Consider the following 12,609-nt stretch of genomic DNA (forward strand, 5'->3'; position numbering starts at 1 on the left):
TTACATGAATAATTATTTGAACCTCAAATACATACTACAGAATGACAATAAAATGTAGTATTTATTTATGTGAGGTATTAATACTGGGGGATACACACATACTCATATACACTTTAAAAAGGATTCTAGAAAAGCAACAACATTAATAGCTTATCTGAGATTAGGAAGTTGACTCTATGAATTTCCCTCTCTGTACAGAAATTTAGCATACAAACAGTAATAGTAGCTACCATTTACTGAATTCTTATCAGCCAGGCAATTCATATAGGTTATCCTGTTTAATCCTCCTAACTACTCAATGAGGCAGATATTATGTTTTACAGACGAGACAACTGACTTCAAGTGGCTCCTAAAGTTACTTTAACTCAAAGCCTGAACAATACTGGATTCTTTCAAATGGTACTGGTCTCTAATGCCTTTAACTCTCACTCACTTTGCTTGGATAAAAACATGAAAACACCAGGCTATATGAGGGATAGCTTGCCCTTTTATGGAGTTCAGTTTACTTCTGAAATACAAGTATCACCCCCAAATGCAGCTGCATGAAAAGTTTAGATTTTAGAAAAACACAAGTGGTTTTCTTAACATGATAGCAAACATATAATCAACCAATTTCATATTATGAAAGGCTGGAACAGGGAATATAGTATCTAAAGCCAGTCATTTATTACCTGGTTTACAACCCTGCATAAAGCCACCATTCATGTCATAGGTAATCAAAATAATCTCAACCTTCAAGTGCTTTTCCTTCTCTATTTTTGGGAATATCATGTTTTCAAAAAACAATACAAAACTGGCTATTAATATGGCAATCTGTTATTTCCAAGGCGAGAAAACTGACTGGTAACAGTGTTAGCAATGACCCCTTTTTAAGGAGGGATAAACAGAAGTTAGGAGATTAAAATCAAAATACGTTTTATTTAAGTATTACTCCCTCTAATCACATCCTGAGGAGTGAGACGCATTTTCACCTGATGAGTGGGACTTTGCCTCACTGGAGTAATGTCTACTCAGCTCCCCATCCACCACAAAATGATGGGGTTGTCTGTTCTGTAAATTAGGCATTCGGAGATTCAAAGGTCTTTCTCCTAATGAAAAGAAAAAAAGCAATATGAATAATTAAAAAGGCGTTATGGCTTTCTTAAAAATAAGCTTCCATGAATCGCCTGAACACTCCTTAAGAAATCAGTACGGAAAGTCAACAGGCACTGAAGAAGGTAATGCTAGCTGGAGAAACCGTCAGGATAGTGATTAGGAAGAAAACAGCAATTCACGCTAGCCTCACAATTTACTGTTCTGTCAGGACATTTCGACAAGCTAATCACAAACGAAACAAAAGATTGAGATTTCCAGGCACTTTCTTATTAGTGCAACCATTTTACCAAGGTAGGTCATTAACCCCATAATAACAAATGCTACAGACACAGAAATCTCTTCCGTGGCTCAGATGGTGAAGAATCTGCCTTCAGTGCAGGAGACCTGGGTTCAGTCTCTGGGTCGGGAAGATCCCCTGGAGAAGGGAATGGCAACCCACTCCAGTATTCCTGCCTGGAGAAGCCCATGGACAGAGGAGCCTGGTGGGCCACAGTCCATGGGATTACAAAGAGTTGGACACTCTTTGCAACTAACACTTTCCCACACAGACACAGAGATGGCTTCAAGTCAGTTGCCAATTACTAGAACAACAGCAAAACCTATGGCAAAGCCAGGAAAAGATGTAATTAGCAGATATGGTAAAAAAATGTCTCATACACCAAATCATATTCCCTATCATAAACCTAAATCCATCACACTTAGCAAACTGCTGCCCTGCACTGGAATATTCTGGTGTCACAAATGAGAGTAACAAAGCTTTCATTAATGTCTTTGATTCTTAACTCTCAGGATTCCCTGGTGGCTCAGATGGTAAGGAATCAGCCTGGCAGGGCAGAAGACCTGGGCTCGATCCTTGCGTCAGGAAGATCCCTCAAGGGAATGGCTACCCACTTCAGTATTCCTGCTTGGAGAATTCTATGGACAGAGAAGCCAGGTGGAATAGAATCAGCCTGCAGGGCAGAAGACCTGGGCTCGTCAGGAAGATCCCTCAAGGGAATGGCTACCCACTCCAGTATTCCTGCCTGGAGAATTCTATGGACAGAGGAGCCAGGTGGAGTACAGTCCAGGGAGTTGAGAAGAGTTGGACACAAGTGAGTGACTAACATTTCTTAACTCTAATCTTAACTGTCAAGGATGACTGGAGAAGTTAAAAAAGACCTCCACTAAAGTTTCTGTAATATTTTAAAGGAAGAATGTCCCTCACCACTACTCTGATCTGCTAACATGTAATGTTTTACTCTATAGTTGAAGAAGGCTGGTTAGGATGGTATTGCTATTTAGAAATTTTGTTTTTTTGACTATAGTAACCACTCTCTAAAAAGTGTAACAGTAATACATAAAAAGGGTCCTATGAAGTTGCTTTTCTTTCAACACTATCACTATTTGAAACGAGAGGATCTACTCTGATACTTCGATGCTATCCATCTTTCTCCATTCAAGCATAAGCTGCAAGGAAGCAGGCTCTATCTGACTTACCGCTACATTTTCAGTATCTAGACGTGTGGCACACAGGAGATGTAAACAAATATTTGCTGAATGAGTGAATGACAGTCACTTGGGATTTTCTTCATGTGTGGATACAAATGAAGTAATTTTAAAAATGGTAAAAATACTCAAGAAGCAAAGCCTTTTACATCTGAAGAGTTTAAGAGAACAATTTCAAAGTATATGCCGCACAAAATATCTCCCGAGTCTATCGACCAACGTGGAGCCTGAGGGAAGATAACATTTCTGCAAGTCTCTCCCTTCTTATACTCTCTCCAAATCTCTATTTCTCATAGTATTTTAGACACAGTTACCACCTTCTCTGAGGAACCAAATGTTATAAATTTCAGACAAATCTGCTTATGCAGTCTTAAAAAAAATACAGTTCTAGTCTTTTAAAAAACGATCAACATCTCCCATGGAATTCACTTCTTGAGGAAAAATGATCTATGCTATTCACATCTCCCATTCCCATCCACCCTCTACGAAATACATGTCGGTTACATGGGGCAGCTCTTGTTTAGGGCTGTGGTGCTAGGGAAGCCTACTGAGAGTCCCTTGGACTGCAAGCAGATCACAACAGGCCACCCTAAAGGAAATCAACCCTGAATATTCACTGGAAGGACGAATGCTGAAGCTGATGCCCCAACACTTTGACCACCTGATGCAGAGAGCCGACTCACTGGAGAAGACCCTGATGCTGGGAAAGACTGAGGGCAGGGGGAGAAGGGGACGACAGAGGATGAGATGGTTGGATGGCATCACTGACTCGATGGACATGAGTCTGAGCAAGCTCCGGGAGATAGTGAAGGACAGGGAAGCCTGGCGCGCTGTAAGTCCATGTGGGTCTTAAAGAGTCAGACACAACTTAGCAACAACAAGGTTAAAAAAAACTACAAATCAAATTTGCAGGCAGAATTCTTTCCTCTTTAGAAAAGGGGACAGTTTAAAAATTTTGATAGAGAGCTATAATAGCATTTTGGGAAGTGCGCCGAGCAGCTGGCACTAGAGGTGTGGGCCCCTCTCAGGGTGTACCTTGTCCCTCAGCACTGTCTGGCGCCAAGCCGTTGGGGCTGTGCTCGTCTGAGCTCTGCCTGTACAGTCCTGCAGAGAGTCTTCTTTCAGCATGCTGCAGTCTGTCATAGCCAGCTTGGGTGCAGAGGAACTCCATCTGCTTTGCCATCACCTTTTCAGGCTGCTTGTAAGTAAAGCGAAAATAAAATAACTAAAACATCCTAGATTTTTTAATGGTTTAAAGATGCCAATTTCAGACTCCAGCAAATATATTTAGTATTCATTAAAATTAGTTCACACTTCATGTGGTATACACGTTCCATAAATATGCACTGATGTCTATAGCATCATGTTAAGACACAGAATGTTGTATTTTGTACAAAAAGAAAAAAAGCTTTCTGCTCAATCCTACAAAGAGAATTCCATTCTAGCTCAAAAGCAGAATAACCTTAGCTTTGTTTTCCAAGGTACCAAGTCCTTTTAAAGATTTTTCTTTTAAAAAGAACCTCAGAGCAATAGCACCATCTGCTATAAACTGCTTCTAACACAGGGTGAAATCTTGGCATTTTAATTTTAGGATTTGGCACTACACAAACTCCGAAATGATGACAGTATGTTTGGGGGAGAAAAGGTGTAAAACGGCTGTCTAGAAGAACAAGACAAACACACCTCCCACTAAAATTAAACAATGCAAATTATGCAGAAAAACCTCAGTGCCAAGGAGGATCTTCACCTTCATCATGGAATAAAACTGCAGTATTTTCCAACCACTCATCAAATGACATGTTTTAAAATACACAATTAGTTGGCTGACATATAAATTTATCTCTGCATGTGTTTTTTAAGCCCCTTCTCCATGCACTGTTCTAAATTACCTGTGTGAGATATTCAGAGCACCGTATTTGTGATATTTTGCCAAGGAGGTAATAGTCCAAAGGCACAGATATGAATCACTACCATGCTACACAGGAGATTCATACATAGGAGGCTCATACAAGGAATATGCTATATAAAATTAGTTACAATAATCCTGATTCACAATAGCAAAAATCAATAGGTGAAATATGCTAACACATAAAATTACTCATAAAATAGAATAAAAGCTTAGACTATTTTTCTGAATCAAATAAACCAGATTAAAAGGAATCATAACTTCTAATTCATTTATTACTAATTAATAAAATTTCAATAAGATTTCTGGAGGAGGAAAATTTATTTTTCATGCTCTTCACATGAAAACACAAAACTTGGCACCACCAAATCTGATCACAAGCAGATTCGTCATTAGAAGTGAGATCAATAAGAATAAAACTTACAGCACCTACTAAAAGGCAGAAATGACTTTTAAAAATGTTAATTTCTGTGTACACAATAAAATTACTTAGTAGCAAAAGCACGTGAAAGTACCTATTAGTTTTTCATGATACATGAATTGAAATGATTCAACAGGAGCAACAATTTACTATTGCTATTTTACTGAGAACTAGAATTGTTTTATTTCATAGCTGAAATACACACAGAGCCAACATGGCTGTTTTCCTGGTATCAAGTTGCTTCTTCTGAGTTTTCTTAAGTAGAGAATCTGTCTTACTTCCTACAAAACTAAAAAGAATACACAAGTAGCAGATACTGGGTTCTGCTCACAAAGCAGACCAAACCTAGCTGATACTGCTATCTTGCTGACACAACTGTGGATCAGATGACATTGTAAAAACCACCAGGAATAAATTTAGTCTTTGGATGAAACTGAATTTAAAACTGAAGCTAGCTGAAGGGGCCATTGAGTTTTTCACCCACCGAAGCTGTTATGAAGTGTTAATTCATGGCTGACGTTACCTGTGAGCTAAGAGCAGTGAGCTCCTCACTCTTAGCTTTAGCCTGCTGGAAGAGTGTCTGCACAGAGTCCTGGAAATCTGGAAACCCATCCTGTGAGTCAAAGAATATGTACTTTTTACTTCAAAATAACCATATTATCAAAAACTCAGAAGATGAAGCAAAGAAATCCATCTTTTAAATCCTGATACCTGAATAATCAAGATTAAGATTTTAACATACAATACTTCATTTCAGTCTTTCATGGTGCAATTAATTACCTATTGCCACAGCTGCAACCTCAATAAAACATAGATGTTAAAAGATAAAAAGGTTTATACATTCACAGTGGTTTACACTGAAACACAGATTTTATGATCACTGCTAATAATAATTATATAACATTTCATCTGGTGGTTTGACTGTTTATTCATCATCTTCATACTGGACATTTAGATTACCTGCCTTATTTTTGGTTTTATGAAAAATACTGCAAAAATACTTTCACGGAAATAACATTTTCTATAGTTCAGATTATCTAATACGACAGATCACCAGAAGGAGAATTGGTACAAGAGGATGAACACTTTTATGTCCATCACAGATGTTCCTCAAGGGCCTTCACTGCACCGTAAGCAAAGTATGACAGCTTTCCTCACCAGTACTGGGTGTTGTTTTCTTAATTTTTGCCAATTTATATTTTTGTTTTGATAAGTCAAAAAAATTTAACTTTACATATGGTAGCTATACTGAATATACACTTAGATTCTACTTTGTGATTTCTTCTATTACTATACAATTCAAAAGACATTCTCTTTCGGAGATGTGAGAGGTATTCAACTCTACCCTCTAGTTTTCTAAAGCTTTATTCTACTGTTTCTTTCGTTTTTAAAATGTTAACTCTCTAACCTATCTGGAATTTATTTTGTTTTACGTAATGTGGTAAAGATCCAAAGTAAACTTCCAACCCAGATTTCTGCGGAATTCTTCCAAGCTGACTTAATGTTTCTTTTACCATTTCACATGATGCACAATGAGGGGAGGAACCAGAAAGACCTCTACCTGTGTTCTGCCTCCACCACCACTTACTAGCTACACTCCACTGGATGAGTAACTTAGCCCTTCTGAACTTCAGTGTCTTCATATGGAGAATCAGGGTAAGAGAACCTATCTACCAGGGCTGTTGTGAGAGAAAGCAAACGAGATACTGCCTTAGCATACAATAACTACTGAATAAATATATCAGTCGGTATTCTTATATACACTTATTTATATCTATTCTTACATTAAGTAGAGTGTGCTTGGGCCACTCTACTCTTGGATAACACTTCAACTTATTTCCATTTTATACCATACATATATATATATACTATATATATGCAAATCCATTTACTAATTTTATCAAATTTCTTTGCCTGTTTAGTGCTCCATATAAAATTTATAACTACAAACATCATGATAACATGGTTTTACTAACTCTACTAAAAATTACTCAAGAGATCCTCAAAGATATTGTCATTAACATCCAAAACATTTTTCTCCTTGTTTGATAAAGCTTTATGTTTGTAGCAAAGGGTGAATAATGAAAAACTAAAATTGTTACATAATAACAGAGCAGAAAAAGATGTAATAATAACAGATTATTTATACTATTTTAAGTATGAAATACTGATTCATACTTTCCCCATCAGAGTCATTTCAAAAAACTATTTCTCTACTGTAAACCTCATGTTTTCAAATATTACATCTACTAAAATTCATTTCCTAATAATTATTAATAATTGCTCATTAAAAAAAAATTCAGAGACATGAAATAAAGTAATTTAGAGTCAAGAGAAAATAAATTTAACATCTTGAAATAGGCTTATGTAGCTCCATGGTGGGTTGATATACAATCAGTCTTTTTAAATTAAGAATAGCCACCTTTCTAGGCCTGTACAAGACCAAGGACCCTGGGCTTAAAGGAATGCATAGAATACAATCACTAACTGAACTAGAATGAATTTTATACAAGTGTATACAATTTAAATGAAAAGTACACTTTTCTTAGTCATTCCACTTTTCACCTGAGAATTTATTTAGACCTAAAACCCAGCTTTATCCTTGACAAATCCTCCTTTAAATTCGCAAGTTCAATGAGGTAAGCCAGCAGAAAATAACATCCGTAAGAGCAGCTATCATTTTTCAGGTGCCTACAATCAACTAGTTTCCTAACTATGTTTTGTGTTTCACTTGTATTGTCTCATTTTATCCCACAAACAACCCTAGAGTTCCCTCATTTTATAGCTACAGACACTGGCTTCAAAGCCTATGTCAGAACCATAAAATCCGTGGAGTTGCCACCTTTGTGAAACTAACAACAGTTACCAGAGGCATTTATTTCCTTTATTTTAGAAGACAGATACAAAAAAATAATATATTACTATGATTTATGTCAAAGAATGTCCTGCCTATGTTTTCCTCTTGGAGTTTTATAGCAGCTGGTCTTACATTGAGGTCTTTAATCCATTTTGAGCTTCCTGTTGTATATAATGTTAGAGAATATTCTAATTTCATTCTTCTACATGTAGGTATCCAGTTTTCCCAGCATGACTTATTAAAAAGACTGTCTTTTCTCCACCTTATAGTCTTGCCTCCTTCCTGCAGAATTGGCCATAGGCGTGTGGGTTTATTTCTGGGCTCCCTATCCTATTCCATTAATCTATTTGTCTATTTTTGTGTGCTAATACCATACTGTTTTGATTACTGTAGCTTTGTAGTATAGAACTACCACACGACCCAGCAATTCCACCCCTGTGTATATATCCCAAAGAAACAACACTCATTTGAAAAGATACATGCATCCCAATGTTCACAGCAACATTATTTACAACGGGCAAGACACAAGAAGCGACCTAAATGTCCATCAGCAGACGAATGCAAAGTTCACCTCACTGCTTCCAGTTTTCCCAGTTTTTAAAAGAAGATTAAAAAATAGCTTAATTTCTCAACGGAAATTTGTGGGGATTAAATAAAATAATGCAAATGGTAAAGGTCTGGAAAATGCACACTGGCGGCGGTGAGGAGACACCCCTCGTCCAAGGTAAGGAGCAGCGGCTGCGCTTTGCTGGAGCAGCCGTGAAGAGATACCCCACACCCAGGGTATGAGAAAACCCAATTAAGATGGTAGGTGTTGCAAGAGGGCATCAGAGGGCAGACACAATGAAACCATATTCACAGAAAACTAGTCAATCCAATCACACTAGGACCACCGCCTTGTCTAACTCAATGAAACTAAGCCATGCCCGCAGGGCAACCCAGGGCGGGCGGGTCATGGTGGAGAGGTCTGACAGAATGTGGTCCATTGGAGAAGGGAATGGCAAACCACTTCAGCATTCTTGTCTTGAGAACCCCATGAACAATATGAAAAGGCAAAATGATAGGATACTGAAAGAGGAACTCCCCAGGTCATTAGGTGCCCAATATGCTAGTGGAGATCAGTGGAGAAATAACTCCAGAAAGAATGAAGGGATGGAACCAAAGCCAGTACTTTGGCCACCTCATGCGAAGAGCTGACTCATTGGAAAAGACCCTGATGCTGGGAGGGATGGGGGCAGGAGGAGAAGGGGATGACCGAGGATGAGATGGCTGGATGGCATCACTGACTCGATGGACGTGAATCTGAGTGAACTCCGGGAGTTGGTGATGGACAGGGAGGCCTGGCGTGCTGCGATTCATGGGGTCACAAAGAGTCGGACACAACTGAGCGACTGAACTGAACTGACAGAAACATATGGCTGCACCACTGTCCGGATTATTAACCCTGAGGATTCTGAAAAGCTGGGAGAACCTCAAACTCGACATGGGAAAAGTTTTTACAAAATGGACACTGCTCCATCATTAATAAAGAGAAAGAAAAGCATGCGCTAAGCAGTAGATAACACAGGTCAGTGGTCTCTCTCAGCTGAAAGAAAAGCATGCGCTAAGCAGTAGATAACACAGGTCAGTGGTCTCTCTCAGCTGGGTTCCTTACTCATTCCAATTTTGTCCCAGTCTTTTGACTGGGCTGAGTGGCTTTCACTTCATGACATCTAAAGTAAGTTCAAGGTGCCCCAAAACGTACAACTGAGAAATAAGAGTGAGAACGTGCCCAAGGAAACGGCCTCTTCCAATCGTGTTTGGTACAGGGCTGTTCTTAGTGTGTTCTGAAGCTCTTCCCCAGGAACCAGCTGTGCCATGCTATGAGCAATTTGTCTTCCTGCCATTTTTGGCTACCGTCATTAATCACCGTGTTCCCTTACTGGAGAGACTCCGAGCCTGAGCACTGAGAAATTAAAAGATACAGGGTGGGGTGCTGCTCCTGACCTAACTACTCTCATCTCATTGCTCTCCACCCCCATTCCTCCTCATCCTTTCCCACCAGATACTAGCAACTCGCTTTAAAACCACTGCTTAGCTATCTTTAAAAAAGACTTGCTCCAACAGATGTTCTTGGTCTCACACGTGCATTTTCCCTTTTTCTACTCACACTTTCTGTATGAATAGCACATTGTAATGCTTCTGTTTTTCTGATCCAGAGGGGAAGAGTCTACATCAAATTAGATCAGCTTTCCTTTCAACAAGCTTAGTAACAGCGGAGGTGGATACTCTGACCCTCCTCCCCACTCCTTCCTCACTCTCCCACCCCCACCCCACTGGGACTGCAAGCAGATGTTTCCTCTAAGTGCTTCTTTTTCAAGCCCCAATTCTCTGACTTTCTGGTCTCTATTAACACAGTTCATTTCTTTCATCCAGTTATCTCTGATTGCTTTGCACTTCCAGCCCACAGAGGATCGAGAAGCCTGTCACCTCTCGTCTCTTTGCCTAGTCTCCAGCAATTTCAGGGCGCGAAGAAAGCTGGCAGGCGAGACTGGACAGCAGCAGTCCATCCAGTCAGCTGCCATCACCGGGCTGAGACTGGCGCTTTCACGCATCCTCTCTCTCTTCTACGACAGTACTTATTACACGGGAGGAAATGACAGGGTTTGCTCATAGGATATGCTCCTGATTTAAAAAAAAAGATATTGACTGAATCCACTCATAACTGATGTTGTAACTGAGAGGAAGGCAAGACAGGGACTGTGGCTCTTGATTTTTCATCTCCTTTAACTTGCAATCAAGCCTTCTTAAATACGTTCTGTCACAAAGTATAAAAAACTCAAACTAATTTTTCTTGATTTATTCTGCTAATCTTCCCAATGCACTGTTTTTTCTTCATTCTAAAACACGAGTATGTCAAATGGTGCTATCTTAAAAACACTTTGTAACTTACATTGTTAAATTTTCTACTCAAAATGCATGCCTTCCTTGAATTAGCTAATAACTGTCATTCTTCCCTCCTCTGCTGAGACTGCCGGTCGTGTGCACGTTCTGCCATTCTTACCGTGCTAGCAGGAGGAAAGCATTTCTCACACCTTGGGTGCTTTGTGAATGATCATGAGCACCCAGGAGAGTGGCGCTGCTTTGAAGTTTACAAGTCAGACCCAGATGCGAAGGCCAGGCTCTGGCTACTAGACAGCAATGTGAAAAGGCAGGTAAGTTTCTGAGCCTTTCTGGGTTTCTCCTCAGCGGTAAGTGGAACTCATAAAGCCTTCTTACAGAGTAGACAAGGTTTGTGATAATCAATTTCAAATGCCTAGCAGGGACAGGCATGTAACAGATTCAACAAAATCTGTTATTTCCACAAATGACCCAGAGCTAGCTTTGAGGTCTCTGATGAAAAAGAATAAATGTAATAATCCATTAGCATTTTAGCTGAAAGTGGATTCACAGAGGACGGTGATCTAGCCTCAACAAGAGAAATGTTCCCAAACCTCACTAACATATAGGACCAAAGAGGTTTTCCCCAGAGGCTGTATAAGAAGTGACAGGCTACCCTAACAAGGCCTCCGGAAGTCAGCAGGCTTTTTTCTCCGTGACTATCTCATATATTCTAGGACTTATAAAGTTCCAAACGTCCACGTTTTTCAATGTCTTATATCCCTATAGGAAGGAACACTATTCAAGAATAAGAGATTATCCTGAGTACTTCACAACATGTATACTGGCACTCAACACTGACAATCAATAAATAGTTAACTGTTAGGGGGAACAACCATATAGATGTATATGAATATATATTTTTATATAAAACATAATATATATAAAAAATATACTCTATAGAATAAGAGAAAAATCAGACAAGGATTTCAACATTTTGTTCCATTCAACCCTTCACCAACAGATCAGGAAGATATGCCAGCAACTACTGAGCCTGAATAAAGCACGAGTTTTCTTAGTGTATTCTCGTGCATTGAAAATGGCGCAAAAGAAAATGTTTCTCTTTCCTTCACATGTCTATTTTGAGTTACTTCTATTTCATCTATCAGATATTACATTTCTTTTTGTTCTCCAATGTTACAGATCTTAAAAATGACCTTTTAAGACTGAAAAAACTTAGCAACTTGGCATATATGCTCATTGGTTGCTGACAAAAATTTTAGAAAAATAAAGATGAAGAGAATCATTAACTTGAGCCTAGTAATTAGGAATCTTACACTACAATAAGGAAAGCTTATTTTTATAGAACTTTTTCTTAATGGAGAATTAATAGCTAAGAATCACAAAACAATACTCAAAATAAGACAAACAGTATACTCAAAGAATTCTAAAATCTTTCTCATTTACTTATGATGTCCTTTGTGTCAGCCACATATTCTGGAAAAGCTGGTCTGACTGTTCTCTAAACACACAGAGTATTTTCTTACCTCTGTGTCTTTGCCCACGCTAGTCTTTCTTTGCAATGCCCCTCTACCTTCCACCCCACATCCCTATCTTCTGAAATCCTACCCTTCTTTTAAAATCCAGCTCAGACGGTATCTCCTCATTAAGCCTCCCCTCATCTCTTCTCATGCCAGAAATTCTAGCCGCCCCCCTCCGCCCCAAGCAGCCACAGAGAAGGTAGGCATAAAGAAAACACTAACGCTTGGTGAAGCCTTCTTAGGGGAGTAGTGACCCTATACTGCCAATACTAACTACCTCAGTATCAGCTTCCGAAACCAAATGGACAGCTCCAGGACCTCAAATCTGACTTAGAGTACACAAGAGAATTTCAAATGCCTGGCTGGGACAGGAATATAACGCCATTTATGTCAGTACAGTATATTTTACAAAGCATCACACATCACACTATATACACGTGTAGGT

General features: G+C 39.1%; 1 protein-coding gene across 7 annotated transcripts in view; it reads right to left on the reverse strand.

Moving 5' to 3' along the window:
• The window catches only part of NAB1 (NGFI-A binding protein 1), a 51,668-nt gene that overhangs the window by 5,128 nt on the left and 33,931 nt on the right, over positions 1-12,609 (reverse strand). For 4 of the 7 annotated variants that reach the window (XM_060411083.1, XM_060411082.1, XM_042243612.2 and 1 more), the window contains 3 exons: positions 5,431-5,520; positions 3,616-3,775; positions 972-1,088 (listed from right to left, as the gene is read on the reverse strand). In XM_060411083.1, the coding sequence (XP_060267066.1) occupies positions 972-1,088; positions 3,616-3,775; positions 5,431-5,520 (367 nt within the window). Of the gene's footprint in view, positions 1-971; positions 1,089-3,615; positions 3,779-5,430; positions 5,521-12,609 lie in introns of all 7 variants that reach the window. The other 3 variants (XM_015093319.4, XM_042243611.2, XM_042243609.2) reach the window with 1 other exon arrangement.

The sequence above is a fragment of the Ovis aries genome, chromosome 2, assembly GCF_016772045.2.
Source record: "Ovis aries strain OAR_USU_Benz2616 breed Rambouillet chromosome 2, ARS-UI_Ramb_v3.0, whole genome shotgun sequence".
NCBI lineage: Eukaryota > Metazoa > Chordata > Mammalia > Artiodactyla > Bovidae > Ovis > Ovis aries.